At 53.3% G+C, this 16688-nt stretch overlaps 1 protein-coding gene across 1 annotated transcript in view; it reads right to left on the bottom strand.

Annotated features, from left to right (window-relative positions):
• The window catches only part of HIP1 (huntingtin interacting protein 1), a 137350-nt gene extending 122265 nt beyond the window's left edge, over positions 1 to 15085 (bottom strand). The window contains exon 1 of the mRNA XM_032327016.1: positions 14885 to 15085. Within this exon, the coding sequence (XP_032182907.1) occupies positions 14885 to 15004 (120 nt within the window). The 5' untranslated portion in view covers positions 15005 to 15085. The remainder of the gene's footprint in view (positions 1 to 14884) is intronic.
• Between the last annotated feature and the right edge of the window lie 1603 nt (positions 15086 to 16688).

Raw genomic sequence — 16688 nt, 5'->3', positions numbered from 1 at the left:
AACAAACAAACAAATGACTGCCTGGCCCCAGAACCCTAAATTCTGAGGCCCAAGCTGGTGACAAACACTGGTGATCCCACGAGGAAGACACTAAGGCCATACTGTCGCTCTGCTCCCCCCGGACCCGCAGAAGCACGCGTGTAACTTCATTCCTCTCTCCAGAAAAAAAAAAAAAAATTATTTTCTTCCCCGTCTTCTCTGTTCAGACATAACATCATCAACACAACTCTTTAAATATCTGTGCCGGGAGGCTATATTTAGTGACTGTTTGGCCCTTAAAATGAGCCTGATTTCCTGTGGCAAAAAGTTCTCAGCAGTAAGGAGAGAAAGAAGTCAGAGAATTCTGGAGAATTCTGAAGTACTAAGGAACAGCTTTAAGGCTTGAGAAGTTCACACAGTGGAAGAAAAGGAGTCAACTGCTTCTTCTGGAGAGGTGACTGGGACTCAAGAGAGGGGGAGACACAATCATAATCAAACGGTGTGTCTGGCCGAGACACTTCTGAAGTGATCCCAGAGAAGAGCCTGACATGGGGCAGCGGTGCGAGCCAGTAACCATGTGTGGTTCACAGCCCTCCTTCAGAGAGGGGGGAGGGGCGTGCATTCACTCACTCGTTCACTCATTCATTCATACACGCTCACTCATCCACTCATTCATTCATTCACTCATTCATTCATTCATCCACTGGTTCACTCGTTCATTCATTCACTCGTTCACTGATTCGTTCATGCACTCTCCTTCTCGTTCAGCCACTCAATCATTCATTCAACCATTCATTCATTCACTCACTCGTTCACTCATTCATTCATTCATTCATTCATGCACTATCACTCTCATTCACCCATTCATTCATTCATTTACTCACTTACTCACCACAGTTGTACATTTTCCCACATACAAAGCCCAGTGGCCTACAGGAGCTCCAGGTCATGGGGCAAACAAGACACACCAACAGTGGACCTTTAGAAGGCCATCCCCAGAAAGGGCCCTTGGCGGGACACAAAGTGAGTGCGGCAGGGAACCCCGAGGGTGGGGGACACTTCCGCCGGTGCCATCCGGGAAGGCTTCGCTGGGAGAGGGAACGAGTGCCAGCACTTGGCTTCCTGCTCTGGACCCTCCCCTTGAACCCATTCACTGAGCCCAGATGCCAGGACATTATCTCATATCACAGATGAGTAACTTTCCCAAGGTCCCCCCAGGATAATAAGTAACAAACCTGGAGCGGAAACTATCCTCTGACTGCAAAATGCTCGACTGCTCTCTTTGGGCCCAGAGGGCCAGGTGAAGGGGGCAGAGCGTGTCTGCGAGACGGCGTACAGAGGTTCCCCTCCAATCCTGCCAAAACCCCAGAGCAGTCGGCTCTGTTAGGCACGGCCCCAGAATATTGGCCTCCTCTGTTGAGCCTGGAGTCATCACACCTTCCCTCCTCGGAAACCACTGCCCTGTCCCTGTGTGTGTGTGTTGGGCAGGGGACTCCGGTGTCCCCAGGATGACCCAGGGGAGCAAGGGAATGCACATCTACTTGGCCCTAAGGTCTGCCAAGCAACATGCCATTCTTTTTTTTTTAACATTCTGGTTTGAGATAATTTTAGACTTTGAGAAGAACGGCAGAAATAGGACAGAGTTCCTGGACATCTTTGCTCAGCTTCCCCTTGTATTAACTAACATCTTGCATAAGCACAGGAAAATCATCAAAGTGAAGAAATTCGCCTCGGTGCGATACACTATTAACTATCCTGGGGAATTACTTTGGGTTTCTCCCGTTCGCCCACTACTGCTGTCTTTCTGTTCCAGGATCCACCTGGGATCCCACCCGGGACACTTCCTTAGTCCCCTCCGACAGCTCCTTAGTCTCTCCTGGTCTTTCGAGACCTTGACATTTTTTGAAGAACACCAGTCAGTTGTTTTACAGAACATCCCTCATGGACTTTGTCCTATGTTTCTCGTGGTTAGGTGGAGGTCACGCACTTTTGGCAAATAAACCACACAGGTGATGTCCCCAGTTCAGCATCTGTGCCAGGAGCTGTTCATTCCCATATACTGGCTTCTTGGGTTTCTCTAGATCCTCAGGGCAACCCCATGAGGTAGGTATTAGCATTATTATTTCTGAAGATTTATTTATTTATTTTAGAGAAAAAGAAAGTGAGAGAGGGTGCAGGGGTGAGGAGCAAAGGGAGAGGGAGAGAGAATCTCAAGCAGACTCCCCACTGAACAAGAAGCCTGACTTGGGGCTCAATCCCATGCCCCTGAGATCATGACCTGAGCCAAAATCAAGAGTTGGACACTTAACTGACTAAGCTACCCAGGTGCCCCCAGAAAATTATTTTTGTTATGTGCTACAACCTAGGCCAAAGGGCCTAACCCTGGGAAGGCCAGGATCAGAAGATACTGGCAAGAGTTTTGTAGTGCTCAGCCTGTGCAGATGTACCTGGCAGTCCTAAGTAGAAGACAGAAGACAGTGCCTGGGCAGGAGTGGCCAACTGCAAAAAACTTGTCACTAAGTAATTTTCCTGAGTGAGTGACTTTGGAAGGCTAATTCTTTGGGGACAGGGGGATGGGGGGGCACAAGACCCTCTGACCAACACAGAAAAAGTAACCCATAGAAATTAAGTGCAGCCAGGGTTATCCAGGAGGAAGCGTCTCAGAGAGAGGGAAAGCCAGACAGAATTCAGTGTCTGGAGCTGAGAAATGGGACAGTTAAATTGGAGTAACAAGGGCCAACTGCTGTCAAAAGGCAGTCAAACTCTCCCAGGGCTGCTGCTTTAGAAAATGCATTTTTATAGACCCACCGACTCTCTCTTGCTCCAACCTTTGGGACAATCTCACCCAAGCCCCTCATGTCACAGACTGACTGAAGGCCTATAGAGGGTAGAGACCACAGCAGAACAGGGAGAACCACAACCAGGAGAAGTGAGGCTACCTGATTCTTTTTTTTTTTAATTTTTTTTTATTTTATTTTCAAGTAATCTCTACACCCAACACCGGGCTTGAACTCACAACCCTGAGATCAAGAGTCACACGCTCTACCGACTAAGCCGGCCAGGTACCCTCAGGCTTCCTATTTCTTCTTTTTCTTTTTTTTAAGATTTTATTTATTTGAGAGCGCATGTGAGAGAGAGAGAGAGAGAGAGAGAGAGAGGGGTTGAAGGGCAGAGATATAGGGACAAGCAAACTGCCTGCTGAGCAGGGACACTAAGACATGGGGCTCGAACCCAGGACTCTGGGATCATGACCTCAACTGAAGGCAGACACTCAAGCAACTGAACCACCCAGGGACCCCAATTCCTTTTTTTTTTTTTTAAGATTTTATCTATCTATCTATTTATCTATTTATTTATTTGACAGAGATCACAAGTAGGCAGAGAGGCAGGCAGAGACGGGGGCGGGGGGGGGGGGGGGGGCTGGTTTGCTGGAAGCAAGTTCCCTGCTGAGCACAGAACCCAACACAGGGCTCGATCCCAAGACCCTGAGATCATGACCTGAGCTGAAGGCAGAGGCTTAACCCTCTGAGCCACCCAGGCACCCCTCAGGCATCCCAATTCTTAATTCAGTGCTGTGGGTGCAGCGAAGCCCAGGAATGGGGCACACTCCAGAGCACCTGGGGGAGTCTGAGAAAGGACCAGCACACAGCAGGCCCAACCCCGAGGGCAGCTGTTGATTTATTCCCACCTCAGTTTCCTGACTGCAAGTCGGCTCTCTCAAGCAGAGATACCATCATGATGATCCCAGAGGGGACAAAAGGGACTTCCTATCTGTCGTTTTTTAACAGCACAGGAGGAGTTGATTGAGAAAAACAACAACAACAACAACAAAGGTAAGGTTAAGTCAATTCTATCTGTGATCCTCATGCTTGGAATTGCACCAAAGAATCCCATGGCCCAGCAGGAAAGAATGTTTTGAACAGGCTGTTGAATTGTTTTTCCAGGATAAGATTTCTGTGAATAAGTGCCAAGTGTGGAAATGCAGTGTTTTATCTATGGCCACAATAAGAACGGATGACATAGCAAAGTGCTGCTCCAGGTCTAAAAGGGTGGCCTGCCTGTGCCTCGAGGCCAGGGCTCCACTAGGCTTCCTGCCCCAGGGTGTGAGTTACCTGTCTTTATCCCCTATTTGCTTTTATTGCTGCCGTAACAAATTACCACCAACTTAGCAGCTTAAAAGTATGCCCACTGGGGCGCCCGGGTGGCTCGGTTGGTTGGGCATCTGCCTTCAGCTCGGGTCACAATCTCAGAGTCCTGGGACTGAACCTCGCATTGAGCCCCGCGTCCAGCTCTCTGCTCAGCAGGGAGTCTGCTTCTCCCTCACCATCTCCCTTTGTGCTTGCTCTCTCAACTAAATAAATAAAATCTTAAAAAAAAAAAGGATGCCCATTTACCAGCTCATGGTTCTGTGGTCTGAAGGCTAACTCGGTTTCCCTGGGCTAAAATCAAGGTGTTAGCAGGGCTGCATTCCTAACTGGAAGCCCAGGGAGAAATTCAGGCTACCCTTCCTGTCATAAGGTTCTTAATTACATCTGCAAAGACCCTCTTACCACGTAACAAAACATACTCGCAGGTGGACACGTTCCGGAGGGAGGCATGCATTAGTTTATCTACCCCATCCCATCACCCCACCCGTGGGGCATAAATCGGGAATCCTGGCTCCCAGTCCCCTGGCTCTGGGGGTACCGTGACTGCATGAGGAAGCCTCTTTCTGTAAAATGTCCCTCCTGCTGAATTCTCCACTCCTAATGCCCACCTACCTCCTTCTACCAGTGCAGCCAAAACTTCTGCTTCGGTCCGATGTGACCGAGGCCAAGTACCTTGCCCTTAGCCTTGGGCACCTGCTCCGGAGTGGGAACTGGGCCTATTCCATTTTATGTTACAGCAACAATCAAATACAATCAGGTCATTCATCAGTATTGAGGGCCTACGGGGTCCTGAGCATCACGCCTGGGGAGGCCTACGAAGGAGGCCCAGCTACAGGAAAGCTCACAGTCGAGCGTGGAACAGGCATCCAGATCAACACGGAAACACCATCAGATCTGTCTGATCTGATCGGAGGCGGGGCTTCAAGGATGAAGAACAGTTTAGCAACTGGAAAAAGCGGGAGGCTGAAAAGAATGGTGTGCCACCTGGAGACACACAGAGGCCTGAAGCAGTGCGCCGCCTGAGACAGAGAGAGGCTGGGCGGGCAGGGGCTGCAGGGGAGGCCGAGGGGCATGACAGCCGGGAAAGGTCAACGCTCTGCCAAGGTCGGCTCTGTGCTGGGCCCCTGAGTTTGAATTTCAGTTTGGAGGAATGCACAGCAAACAGGCTTTTAACACATGGAGTGATACAAGCAGCTGTAACTTCTAAAACAGAACTCTCGGGTGCCCGGTGGCTCAGCTGGTTAAGCATCTACCTTTGGCTCGGGGGATGATTTCCTGGCCCCGGGATCGAGTCCCCACGCCAGACTTACTGCTCAGCACGGAGTCTGCTTCTCTTCTCCCCCTAGCCCTCTACTTGTTCTCTCTCTCTCTCTCTCTCTAAATGAATAAATAAAATCTTTAAAGGAAATAAAAATACAACAGAACTCTGACAGCCTGGGGGACACTGGAGAGCAGAGAGCAGGAAGGCCAGCTGTGCCATGGGGTAAGCAGTTCAGGCTCAAGACGAAGGCATGAAGGCATGAAGGCAGGTGGAAACTACTTCTTCTGTGGAGAGCCAGCAAGGAACTGAGGAGACAGAACAACTACAGGAGAGAGGGATGCCAGACACGACCAGGAGAATTGCAGCTTCAAGGGCCAGAGAGGGTTTCTAAACTGGGATTGTCGAACACCGAGAGCAAAAGACAATGAGCGAGTTCGTGGCAAGGGACAGGGTTCAGGATTAGGTGTGTTAGGTTATTTGGGGGGGTTGGGGCTTTTTGTTTTGTGTTGTGTTCTATCAGCAGTAATGGCCTTAGACAGTACAGGGAGGTCCCTTTCTGGAATAAGCATCTCAAGGGAAGCAGCCCATCTCGAGTCACTTCCAAGCATGAGTCAGGGAGCTGATGTTGGGTAGGAAGTCCCCGGGAGCCACCCACAGTTACGTCAGAGACCTGGTCTCCTTGGGGGCCCAGCCTCCCGCTGGCTGCAGTCATGCCCACGTGAACCCAGACTTGGGGGCTACTTATGAGGGTTCACAGTTCAGCACGGGGACCAACTCTGGCTGATACTTCCTGCACAAGTTTTATCCTTCATTCTGCAAACCCTTCTCAAGCAGAGTCCCTTGGCGCCAGAAGCCGCGTTGGGAGCCCGAGGCTACGATGATGAATTAGGTACCTGACATACGGTCTTGGAATGCCTGCCGTGTGCCAAGGCTGGAGAGGCAGAGCCCTGGGCTGACCTGTCACTGGAAGGGAAGCTTCCCTGGATCCTGCCCAGAGAAGAAACCACACAGCTCATGCCTGTCAATCTCTGGCTGAAGGATTATGGAAAACAGGGGGGAAGACTATAGCATCGGTCAAGACAGGTCCAAGAAAAACCAGAGGAGGCATTTGCTTCCAGCCCAATATGGGAGCGGGGGTCATGTGACCGACGGTAAGCCATAATCTCACTCACACACACACACAAACACACACACACAGCAACTGTCTAAGCTAACAACTGCCATTGTGGCCTAGCCCCAAGGGTCTCACAGAACCAGTGTCAGGTCAGTGTTTCTGCCACGTTCCCAGGTGACATTCCCCAAGCTCCTATGTTCCCACAGTAACTTATCAAGTGAGATTTGATCTAGATTCTTGGAACACGAGCCAAGCTCGGGACCGTGTGTTCCGGAAGTCCACCACACAGACCAAGCCACCAAGGAGCCCCTTTCCCCCTTACTTCTTTATAGATTTACCATCCAAGCAGCACACTACATACCCGTTTCACTTTGCCTGTTTTGTGAACCTGCTTTCAGTGGAAGCACAGAGGGTGTCTGGATGGCTCAGTCCGTTAAGCGTCTGCCTTCAGCTCGGATCATGATCCCAGGGTCCAAGGATCGAGTCCCGTACTGGGCTCCCTGCTCTGCCCTTACCCGCCCTCCCCCCGGCTCATGCTCTCTCTCTCTCTCTCTCTCAAATAAATAAATAAAATCTTAAATAAACAAATAAATAAACAGAAGCATACAGAAAGTGTCCTTTTGGGTCGGCCTTTTTTTCGCCCACTGTTACATGTGAAGGTTCGCCCATGCTGTCGAATGTGATTACGGTTTATTATCTAAATATTATTATTATTATTATTATTTATTATTTATTCTCCTTGTGCAACATCCCAATGAGAGCCCGCATCTCAATGCCTACGGTGGACGGACTTCTGGACTGCCTCCAGTTCGGAGTTCTTACAGAAGATGATGATGAGTATCCTTTCAACTGTCTTCTGTGCGCTGCTGCTGGGTCTAGAGCGCACAGTGGAAGTGCAGGCCTACTGAGTCTGCAGATCTTTAATTTTAGGATAACGCTGGACTGTGGTCCAATGTGGTCGCACCAGCGTAAAGCCCCATCAGCAATGCATGGGCATTTCCAACTCATTCACATTCTTGCTGATGCTTGGCACAGTTGGCTTTTCTTTTTTTTTTTTTTCTTTAAGATTTTATTTACTTCTTTTAGAGACACAGAGAGAGAACGAGCACACGCCCACACAAGCAGAAGGAGGAGCAGAGGGAGAGAGACAAGCAGACTCCGCACTGAGCACAGAACCCAACGTGCGGCTCGATCCCAGGACCCTGACTGAGATCATGAGCTGAGCTGAAGGCAAGAGCTGGATGTTTAACTAACTGAGCCACTTAAGAGCCCCTTTTTAAATTTTTATTTCAGTTACACTGATGGGCATTGAGTGGTATCTCATTATAATTGTAATTCGCATTTTCTTGATGAACCTGCGCATTTTCATATGTTTACTTTTTTTACGTATTCTGGATATAGGCCCTTTGGTAGCTACATGTCTTGCAAAAAACTTCTCGGAGGAATTGCGAAAGTCCAAATTAATCAATTAGAAAAGACTTAGAAAGAGAACCTCTGTGACTTTTCTAAGTTACCAGGCCCAGACCAGGCTTCACTTTAATGAGAGATATGAAAAGTATACAGTTTGAGATTCAAGAGCCAGCAGGTTCGAGCCTCTGCCTGGCCACTTCCTGAGTGCCCTTGGGCAAGTCGCCTACGCCCTCTAAGCCTCAGTGTCCATCCTTGAGAACAGACCGCTATTATCGCACAGTTGTTCTGCGGCTGAAAAGAGGTTATGTGCCAATGTGCTTTTATAAACTGCAAATCTGTTAAAATCAGAAGCAATCGGCCACACTGGCTTCCTGAATGGCCCAGCCCAGCTTCCTGAGCTGTCTCACAGTGCGAACAGAGGCAGTGGTCATAAGCTTTCAGATCGGAGAAACCCTCCACCCTCCCTTCTACTGTCTGAGCCACAGGACACCTTCCATCCCTGCCCCTCTCCCTCCCCAGTGTCCGACTGTCCTGCCCACAGGCCAGGAACAGGGCTCCTCCCAGCCTGCCCAGGCAGGAAAACAGGAAGCAGCCCCCACCCTGCCAGGAGGTGGGGCTGACAAGCTCCCTTTCCTAGGTGGGCATCTCTCCAGGCCATCAACCCGCTGGACGCAGGAGCACTGGGCGTCTGGCCCGCCACGCCACGCCCCAGTCTGCGCCACGCTTTGTCCCGAGGTGGTGGACTAATCGGGCGGTGGACAGGGAGTGTAGAACGGTCCTCCTCAGTGCCTTGCCGACACGCCAGGCAAGGAACCCTTTCAGTGCCCCAGTGGCGCTGGGACTCTGCTTTCCTGGGCCACATGGATGCTCCTCACCCCACCCGAAGGTATGGCACCAGCCATTCCCATGCGCCCCGTTCTGCATATGGGGGACACGTGGGAGTTTCTCCAGAGAGCAGTTGAGAGCTCAGATGAAACGCATGTCCTTATCCCACAGTGTGGAAACCCCACTTACAGGAATTTTATGAGCTCAAGTGTTTGAGAGCTGGGAATCTTGTCCAGCCTCCCCGTTTTGAAATGAGAAATCAGTGGCTGAGCCAGATCTGCTCACTCCCCAGGGAGCGCTCTCCTATGACTGTGCGCTCATCCCGCCACCCCTGCAAACTCCAGCAGCTGCCCAGGCCACAGCCAGGTGCCTGGGAGCCAGGCCACTTTCTCTCCGTTCCTGGTAAGACCTCCTAGCTCAGAAAGGCCCATCTGAAGCAGAAAGAAGCAGAGAGCAGCCCCGGGAAGTCCACAAGCACGCGTTGGGAATGTTCAGCCAGTGCTCTGAACTGCACGGAAATACAAAATCCTCGAAATCATTCAAAACCAGGAGCCCCCATTCTGTCTCTAGAGACTCTGCAGGCTTCCTCCTAAATGGGGACCCGGAGCACATAAGCCCAGCACCCAGGGCGGGCACTCAGTAAGAATTAATCACAGGAGAAATCACAGGAGACAGAGGGAGAGCCTCCGAACTGGGCAAAGGAAAGAAAAGTACGCCGCAAGCCGAGGCCTGCCTCCAGCACCCAGGCTCCCTGGAGATCAGCCGACAGACTGTTTCACATTCACGCACTTGGCCAACAGGCCCAGTGCCTGCCTCCTGCGAGGGCTCACTTGGCACAGCACGAAGAGCCAGACCCTGCCCCCAAGAGCTTCCAGTCTGGGAGAGAAGCCACGGCCCAGACCTGGATGAATGGGACAGACATACAGTAGCTACGGGCGCCCTGCTTGCTGGACTACCTGATCCGGCTGGAAGCAGCCGGCAGGGACCGCCTAGTGGAGGGAGGCGGGGTAAGTGAAGGCCTGGAAAAGAGAGGGACCAGGGACCCTGAGGTGCCACGTCATGCACGGTCTCTGGGGAGCCCGCAAAGGTTCTCGAGGGAGGGAGTTCCAGGAGCAGGGCTGGGCTTTGAGACAAGCCATCTGGTCCCCGCTCTTTGGGAGGCAGGGAAGATGGGAGTACGACCAACACAGGCAAGAGGTAGTAAGGGCAGGGATGGTACAGAGCAAAGGAGCGACATCGCACCGCCTGATGCGGCTGCGCAGAGACAAGGGAGGACTCGGAACGGACGCCGAGGAGATGATGGGGACTGACGGGGCCCAGACACCTGCATTCGAAGGTGGGGAAGGCCCAAAGGAGAGTCTGGGGCATGTGTGGTTTATCTGGGGGCAAATGACCCACGGGAAGTGGTCACACAGGCCAGGAAGTCGGGAGACAGACGTGGGGAGGTGGCGTCACGGACACAGGAACAGAAACGGTCAGATGAGGGGAGCACAGAGGAAGTGGACAGAAGGTGAAAGAGAAGTGGGGTGAGGTTAGCACCTTGGGGACCCAACTGCCGGCTAGAGGAAAGAAGAGAGCTGAGGAGGCCGGGCGGTGACGCAGGGGTGGCGATCAGGCACAGCCAGGCTCTGGGGCCGGGGTTCCCGAGTTTGGGCCCCAGCTCGGACCCCTCCTTCAGAACTTTGAGCTGGCTGTGAACTCGTCTAAGGTTTGATTTCCTCATCTGTAAAACATGGATCACACGTCATAAATTCGTTCCAAGAACTGAGGGGTGTGGTTCATTCGAGGCCTTTACCACGTGCACATAGTAAACGTGGTGAATGTCAGCTGTTCCCGCCATTACCAATGAGAGGAAGCCGGAGGTGTATGAGCTCAAAGAAAGCTCTTAGCATCCTTTCCACCTTGTCAATACCAACTAAGGGAGCCAGCAGGGATCAGATGGGAAGACAGTGGCGTTCGTGTTAGCAGCCATTCCCAAGCAGCCGGGCTTGAGAAGCATTGATCACTCTGGTCCAATCCCATGATTTTTTCAGCAGGTGAATCAAAGGCTGTACTGAAGATCCTGAGCGAAAATGGTAGAAACACCCCCTGACATAAACACGGAAAAGAGGACGTGGGCTTGGTCATCAGGTTTTCGGATGGCTTCTCTGTTTACTTGCTGTGTGACCTTGGGCAAGTCACCTGGCCTCTCTGAACTTCAGCTAGTAAACAGGATAATGGCTATCAATCACCCAGGATGTGTCTAGTGCCCACCAGGCCCTCCATAAGTATTTGTTTCTGTCTTTTCTTCTCAGGAGTCCAAGTTTCCTGGCTCTTCCCAACTCAGGGTTGGTTAGGATCCTGCTCTCTGTAGTAGGATCGACCCAAACAGATTGGGACTAAAGGCTCCGTGTTTCCAGAGCACCATCGTCTCCTCTGATCTCAGCAATCACTGCCAGAGAGCAAATTTCAACGTGCACAGGGCTACCCAGGGCTCTGGCTGAAATGAAAGCTCTCATTCGGTAGAGCTAACAGCTCCGGAAATGACGGTGCTGTACGTCCTCTGACCTCTGTGTACGAGAGCCAGGTCGTGGCTGGTCTCCCTCCCCGCTGACTCACGAGCTCCTCCTGGCTGGTCTCTTTATCTTACTCATCTCTGCGTCCCCTCCACGCTATGTGCTCACTAAATGGATGGTAGCAAAAAAATAAACAAACCATAGAGAAAACTATTTTCCGGCTAAGTAAATATAGACAGGGCATTTGGTGTGTCTACGAACGTCAGCCCTCCTGGTTCATTCCAGAATTGCCCTGCTGGCCAACATGAGGACAGGGTGGGGGAAAGGGCCTGAAACCTGGACTCCTGGATCTGAATCCTGCTTTTCAATCATCTATGGGTGGCCTTGGGCAAGTCACTAAGCTCTCATCCATGACATGGGCATGGTAATACCCAACCACAGTGTAGCCCCAACGTAGTTAAATCATGCTGTATAAAGTGCTCGGGCAAGGCAGCTTTCTCATAGCTTCTTTGAGGGCAAGAACCACTTTTCATTCCCCTAGAGCCTAAAGGTTGCTTGTGATGGGCTGGATGAGGGACACCTAGAGATGGGGGCTGCAGCAGGTGAGTCTGGGGTCCTTGCTCCAGCAGGGACACTGGCCTGACCGGAAGGAAGGCAGAGAAATTACAGTCCTCTGATAGGCATGGGGCAGGGCTCCTGAGAGAGCAGGAAACAAAGCCGGACTAGGAGGGAACTTGGTGCCATTAGGAAAAAGCATCAGGTAGTTACAGAAATCCCCGGCCGCCCTGAGCTGAGCTACCCACCCAGGCGAGGGCTTCCTGCGGAAAGTAACAAATCATTGTCTACTCCCATCCACAGCTGGATCCCCACAAACACAAGCCGCAGGAACCTGAAGACACAGGTGAGACAGTAAGAGTAATCTTGCCCCCATGAAGCTCCTAGACCGTACAAGGTAGCAAGTGCTGGGGGCTGAGAGGTGGGAGCAGCCAGCTTCTGCAGCTGCCTCCACCTGGGCCACTGAGCCTCCCCGGCATTCACCTCCAGATGTCTCCTTTGTGAATCCCCATTTCTGGAACACCCCCTCCCCTTCTCTCCACTTTCATGCCAGCTGGTGGTTAGATCCTGGTGAGGGCTCCCAAGCTCTCCCCATACCCACAGCCGGGTCTTTCTGCATAGAAAGACGGGGGTCTTGGTCATTATCACCTTACCTAGGAATATTTCTGTCCCCTACTGAAGAGTTCATCAGAGCCTGCACCATTACTCACACGCATGCTTCCTTAGGTCTCCCCGGATTACAGCAAGAATCACTAAAAGTGTGCTCCCAAGTTTACAAAAACCCCTTCACGCTGGCAACACAAGCCAGTGGTTAAAGGCTGAGACCACTTCCCGCTGTGTGACCTTGGGCAGGTGACTTAACCTCTCTGTGCTCCAATGTCCTCACGGAAAATGGGGCTGATACCCACCTCACGGGTCCTTGCAGAGATTAAAGAAGGTAATACAATAAAGTACTCAGAGCAGTGCCAAACGTGATAATTAGCTACATGATAATTATCACGACACCTTGGCTGATCTCACGGTCTCTCAACTCATTAAAATTTTTTTCTAACTCATTTTTATATCTCATAACACACTGGATTCATTCAAAGTCCTCAAACAAAACGAGCTTTTGCAGACTGCCTAATGCCAAGTTGTGGCATTGTTCTTTTTTCTTCACTCTCCCACCCCCTCCCCTTACGGTTTGAATAATAGAAAAACTCTCTTTTCCTGCTCAAGCCTGCCTCCTCCTCTCTCTCACCCCACCCACCCCACCCCACCGGTCAACAGTCACTCAGAGGCAGTCAATTACAAGTGTTCCACGTGTAAAATACACCAGAGTCTCCTTGCTGGGCTGTCCCTGGATAGCAAGGGGACACGCCAGCCCTGGGGGGAAGCTTTCACAAACCTAATTACCATTGGTATAATGGGTCAAAGTTTTATGCGTATGCCTCTAGCGCTCCGGTTTTTAGTTCTTTGAGACTCCAGACGGACTGGGTTATCACAAAATAACATCTATTTCTTTTCCTTTCCCATTAAAAAAAAAAAAAAAAAAGAGGAAGAAGAAAGCTATTCACACCGCCTGCTGGAGCAAGAAGTCTCAGGACCAGGCAGTGAGTTGAGGCAGTTAATACCCAAAGTGGACAAGCCATCCGAAAGCTGCTTTCTTTGCAGGGGTCCAGTCCACAAAGCCAGAGAAAAGAAGTCTCAACCCCAGCCGGTCCATGGGAGGCCGAGAAGGGAACTGCTGTCTTTCCTAATGCTCCTATCCCTCCCTGGGGTAGGATGACCCAAGGAGGGGACACTCGCTCCTTTCCATCACCCAGACACACCTGCAACCGGTCAAAAGCTTTCTGGAAAGAGAAGAGGCTGAACCTGCAGGGGAAAGCTTGATCCTTTACAAGATGCCATACACAGACTCTGTCAGGTCCTCGCAAGCTTTTCAACCTAAAACCCCAAAGCCCTTCCTTAACATTGTACTGTGTTTGGGGATGGAGGGGGGGGGAGCAGAACACAGCAGGAGGGACCAGCCTCTGGCAGTGGAGGCCCAGCTGGATCTTCAAAGGTTCCACCCCGAGCGCAAGGGCGAGGAACAAATCTGCCTGCACAACTTTGGCACCGGGATTAGAAGAAGTGCTGTGCCCTTTGAAATGGGATTTTGCATACAAACGAGCTGATGAACACCAGAAACATGTCAGCTTTATTCAGTCCAATCAATACACCAGGCATTCGAACTCCGAGGTAAAAATGGATTGTGGCTTTTTGTTGATGCCACTGGGGAATTTTGGCCCCCAGCCCTGGTCAGGCTGGACAAATAGGGCAGTCTGCCTGCTCGCTGTCAGGCACATCTTGGGGGATGAAATCAACACCCCATTATCAGGGCTCTGGGCACCACTGGGCAGCTCATCCTGACCAGCAGCGGGCTGTCAGGCCAGTGGCCTGACCCTGGCCCCTGGCCGGCCCCCTCCTCCAGCCCCCATTTTCCAAGCTCGGCCACACGTCGCATTTCCTACATTCCTTCTCGCCGCCCAGACCCCTCCAGCCCGGGCCTCTGAGGCGGACAGCTGGGGGTGGTGTGAGCCAAACAGGAGGCACCAGGAAGGGGGTGCTAGGGTGGGGGGGATGTCCGTGCAACCCAGAAGCGATCGAGAGGGCAGGAAAGGGGTCCCCGCTTCGCATCCCAGTGCAGCGCTCCGCTCTCCGCCGCCACACTTGCCTCTCCGAGGGGCCCCCGAATGAGCTTCCCCTGCCGACCACACTTGCCTCTCCGAGGGGCCCCCCAATGAGCTTCCCTTGCCGAGGGGCTCTCCTTCCATTCGGCCCCTCTTCCGTCCTTTCCGCTCTCACCGCCCCTGTGACCCCTGCCCTGTCCCTCCGCACAGATCGCGCCAGGTCCTCCAAGCCGCCCTGCCCGTCTCCCCAGGCCAGCTGGGATAACCCCGGGTCCCCGACCTCCCCAGGAGCGCCTCGACCTGCGCCCCAGAGGCTCCCTCTCGCGGCCCCCTTGCCCCGTCCTCCCCTGGGCCTGAAGACCTCTACCCCCTTCAAAGCCCCTCCCGGACACTGCGTCTCTCGGGATGCCCCAGCCACGCATGCCCCGGGGTCCCCCGGTCCTCACCTGAGTCCGCTCAAAGCTCTCCCGCTCCGCCGCCTCTATCCCCGCGCCCACTCCGCGCCGGCTCAGCACCTTGGGCAGGGGGTTGGGCACCTGCTTCATGGAACTGGCCATCCGGTCCATGTCGCCGCGCGGAGCCGACTCAGGCGTCCTCAGCCGCCCCGGGATCCCCTCGGCGCCGCCCGCCCCGCCCTACCCGCTGGGATCCGGCGCTAACGGGACGGCTTCCGCCTCCTATTGGCTGAGGGCGCTGCTTCTCTCCCGAGGCCCCGCCCCACCCAGAGGCTTCCCCGCCCGCCCCCGCCCCCCTCCAGAGCCCCTCAGCGCGCCCCGCCCACCTGGGCGAGCCGGCCCGCGAGGCGCGCCGTGACTAGCCCGGACGCCTGTCAGTCACCGGATCCACCCGCCTCCTTCGGGGGCGGGGCGAAGGGCGGGCCCGGGGCTGCCCTGACCTGCCCTCGCCCGCCCCGCCCCCGACGCCCGGCGCGCAGCCCTCTCCGCCCCTTCCCCGCTAGCGGCGCGCTTCTCCGCGGCGGGCGCTGCCAGGTCTCCGCGCGGTGGGCGGGGGTCACGTGGGCGGGAGCCCCGGGCCTCCCGCGGAGAATCCAGGCCCCCTGGGAAGAGCCTGTTTACGCGGCTCCGGCCGGGACTGGGGAGCGCAGGGTGGACCCGCTCGGCGGCCGCAGCCCCGGGAAGCGCAGCCCCAGGCCCGGCTCCCGCCGGAAGGGGCAGCGTCCCGCACCCAGCTCCCTCTGCTTCTGCCCGTGTCCTGACCCTGCCCATCCCCTCTGCGATGATCGCCTACCCGGGGGAACCGGGCTGGGTCAGTGGGAGCCTTCCAGCACCTTCTATCCAAACCTCTCCCGGTCTGGAACCGGCCAGGATGTATTCATGGGTAGAAACCCGTCTCTGTTTCTGTTTATCCGCGAGCCTGAGCCGCCGGTCCCGTCCTGCTCCGATGTCCGCCGGGGTACCGACAGGCAGGGGGAAGTGCTATCCTTAGCGGAAACGCTGGAGAAAGTTAGAAGTTTCCCGTTAAATGCCAGTGTTGGGGTTTTGAAGATAAATGCTTTGAAATTCTGAAGTCAAGGAAGGCATGCATTTTTTTTTTTTTTAAACTAAAAGCTTTTGATAAAAATTCACAATTTCAATGGAGAAGCGAACGAGGGGGTGGGCCTTTGCAGGCACTAGCGAACCCCTGAAGGCTTTTGCTCAGACCTGTGCTTTTGGGGTGGGGGGCTGGCATTGTGTGGACCAGGTTATGGGGGCGAGAAGGAAGGGAGGGAACCCACCCGGGAGACCCCTGTGGTAGGTGAGAGACGCTGAGGGCCCGCGAAGAATGAGGAGGAAGTTCTTGTTCTCTGGGAAGTTATGGGAATAGGCGTGGACGTAGGGAGGGAGTGGTGGGAGGGAGGAGGAACTGGTGGGATCAGAAATGCTATAGAGGAAGGTTTTAAGGGCAGCGGTGTGATGGCGGGGAGATTGCCTTGAGGCCACATTGGCGGAGCTAGGAGCTAGCTCGCTGGTTTCACCTTTTCTTAAAGTGTGTTTCTATGGGAGACTTTGTGAGTGACTCCCCTTGGGTTTCTCTGGTTCTCCAGAGGTGAGCTGTCACCTAAATTTAAAGGCTTTGTGTCTGGGAGGATGGTGATGACAATAAAGGAGAAGGGAAGCCCAGTAGAGAAGATAACTTCTAGAAAAGGAGATGACTTCCATTTCGGACAGACCAATGCCCGCATAGACTTAGCCAAAGGATGGCTGAGCCTAGAAAGGAAGAATCAGAAAAACCGAAGGAACGTCAAGGCCA

This window comes from Mustela erminea, chromosome 20, assembly GCF_009829155.1.
Source record: "Mustela erminea isolate mMusErm1 chromosome 20, mMusErm1.Pri, whole genome shotgun sequence".
Lineage (NCBI taxonomy): Eukaryota > Metazoa > Chordata > Mammalia > Carnivora > Mustelidae > Mustela > Mustela erminea.
This window is presented reverse-complemented; position numbering and strand designations above follow the sequence as displayed.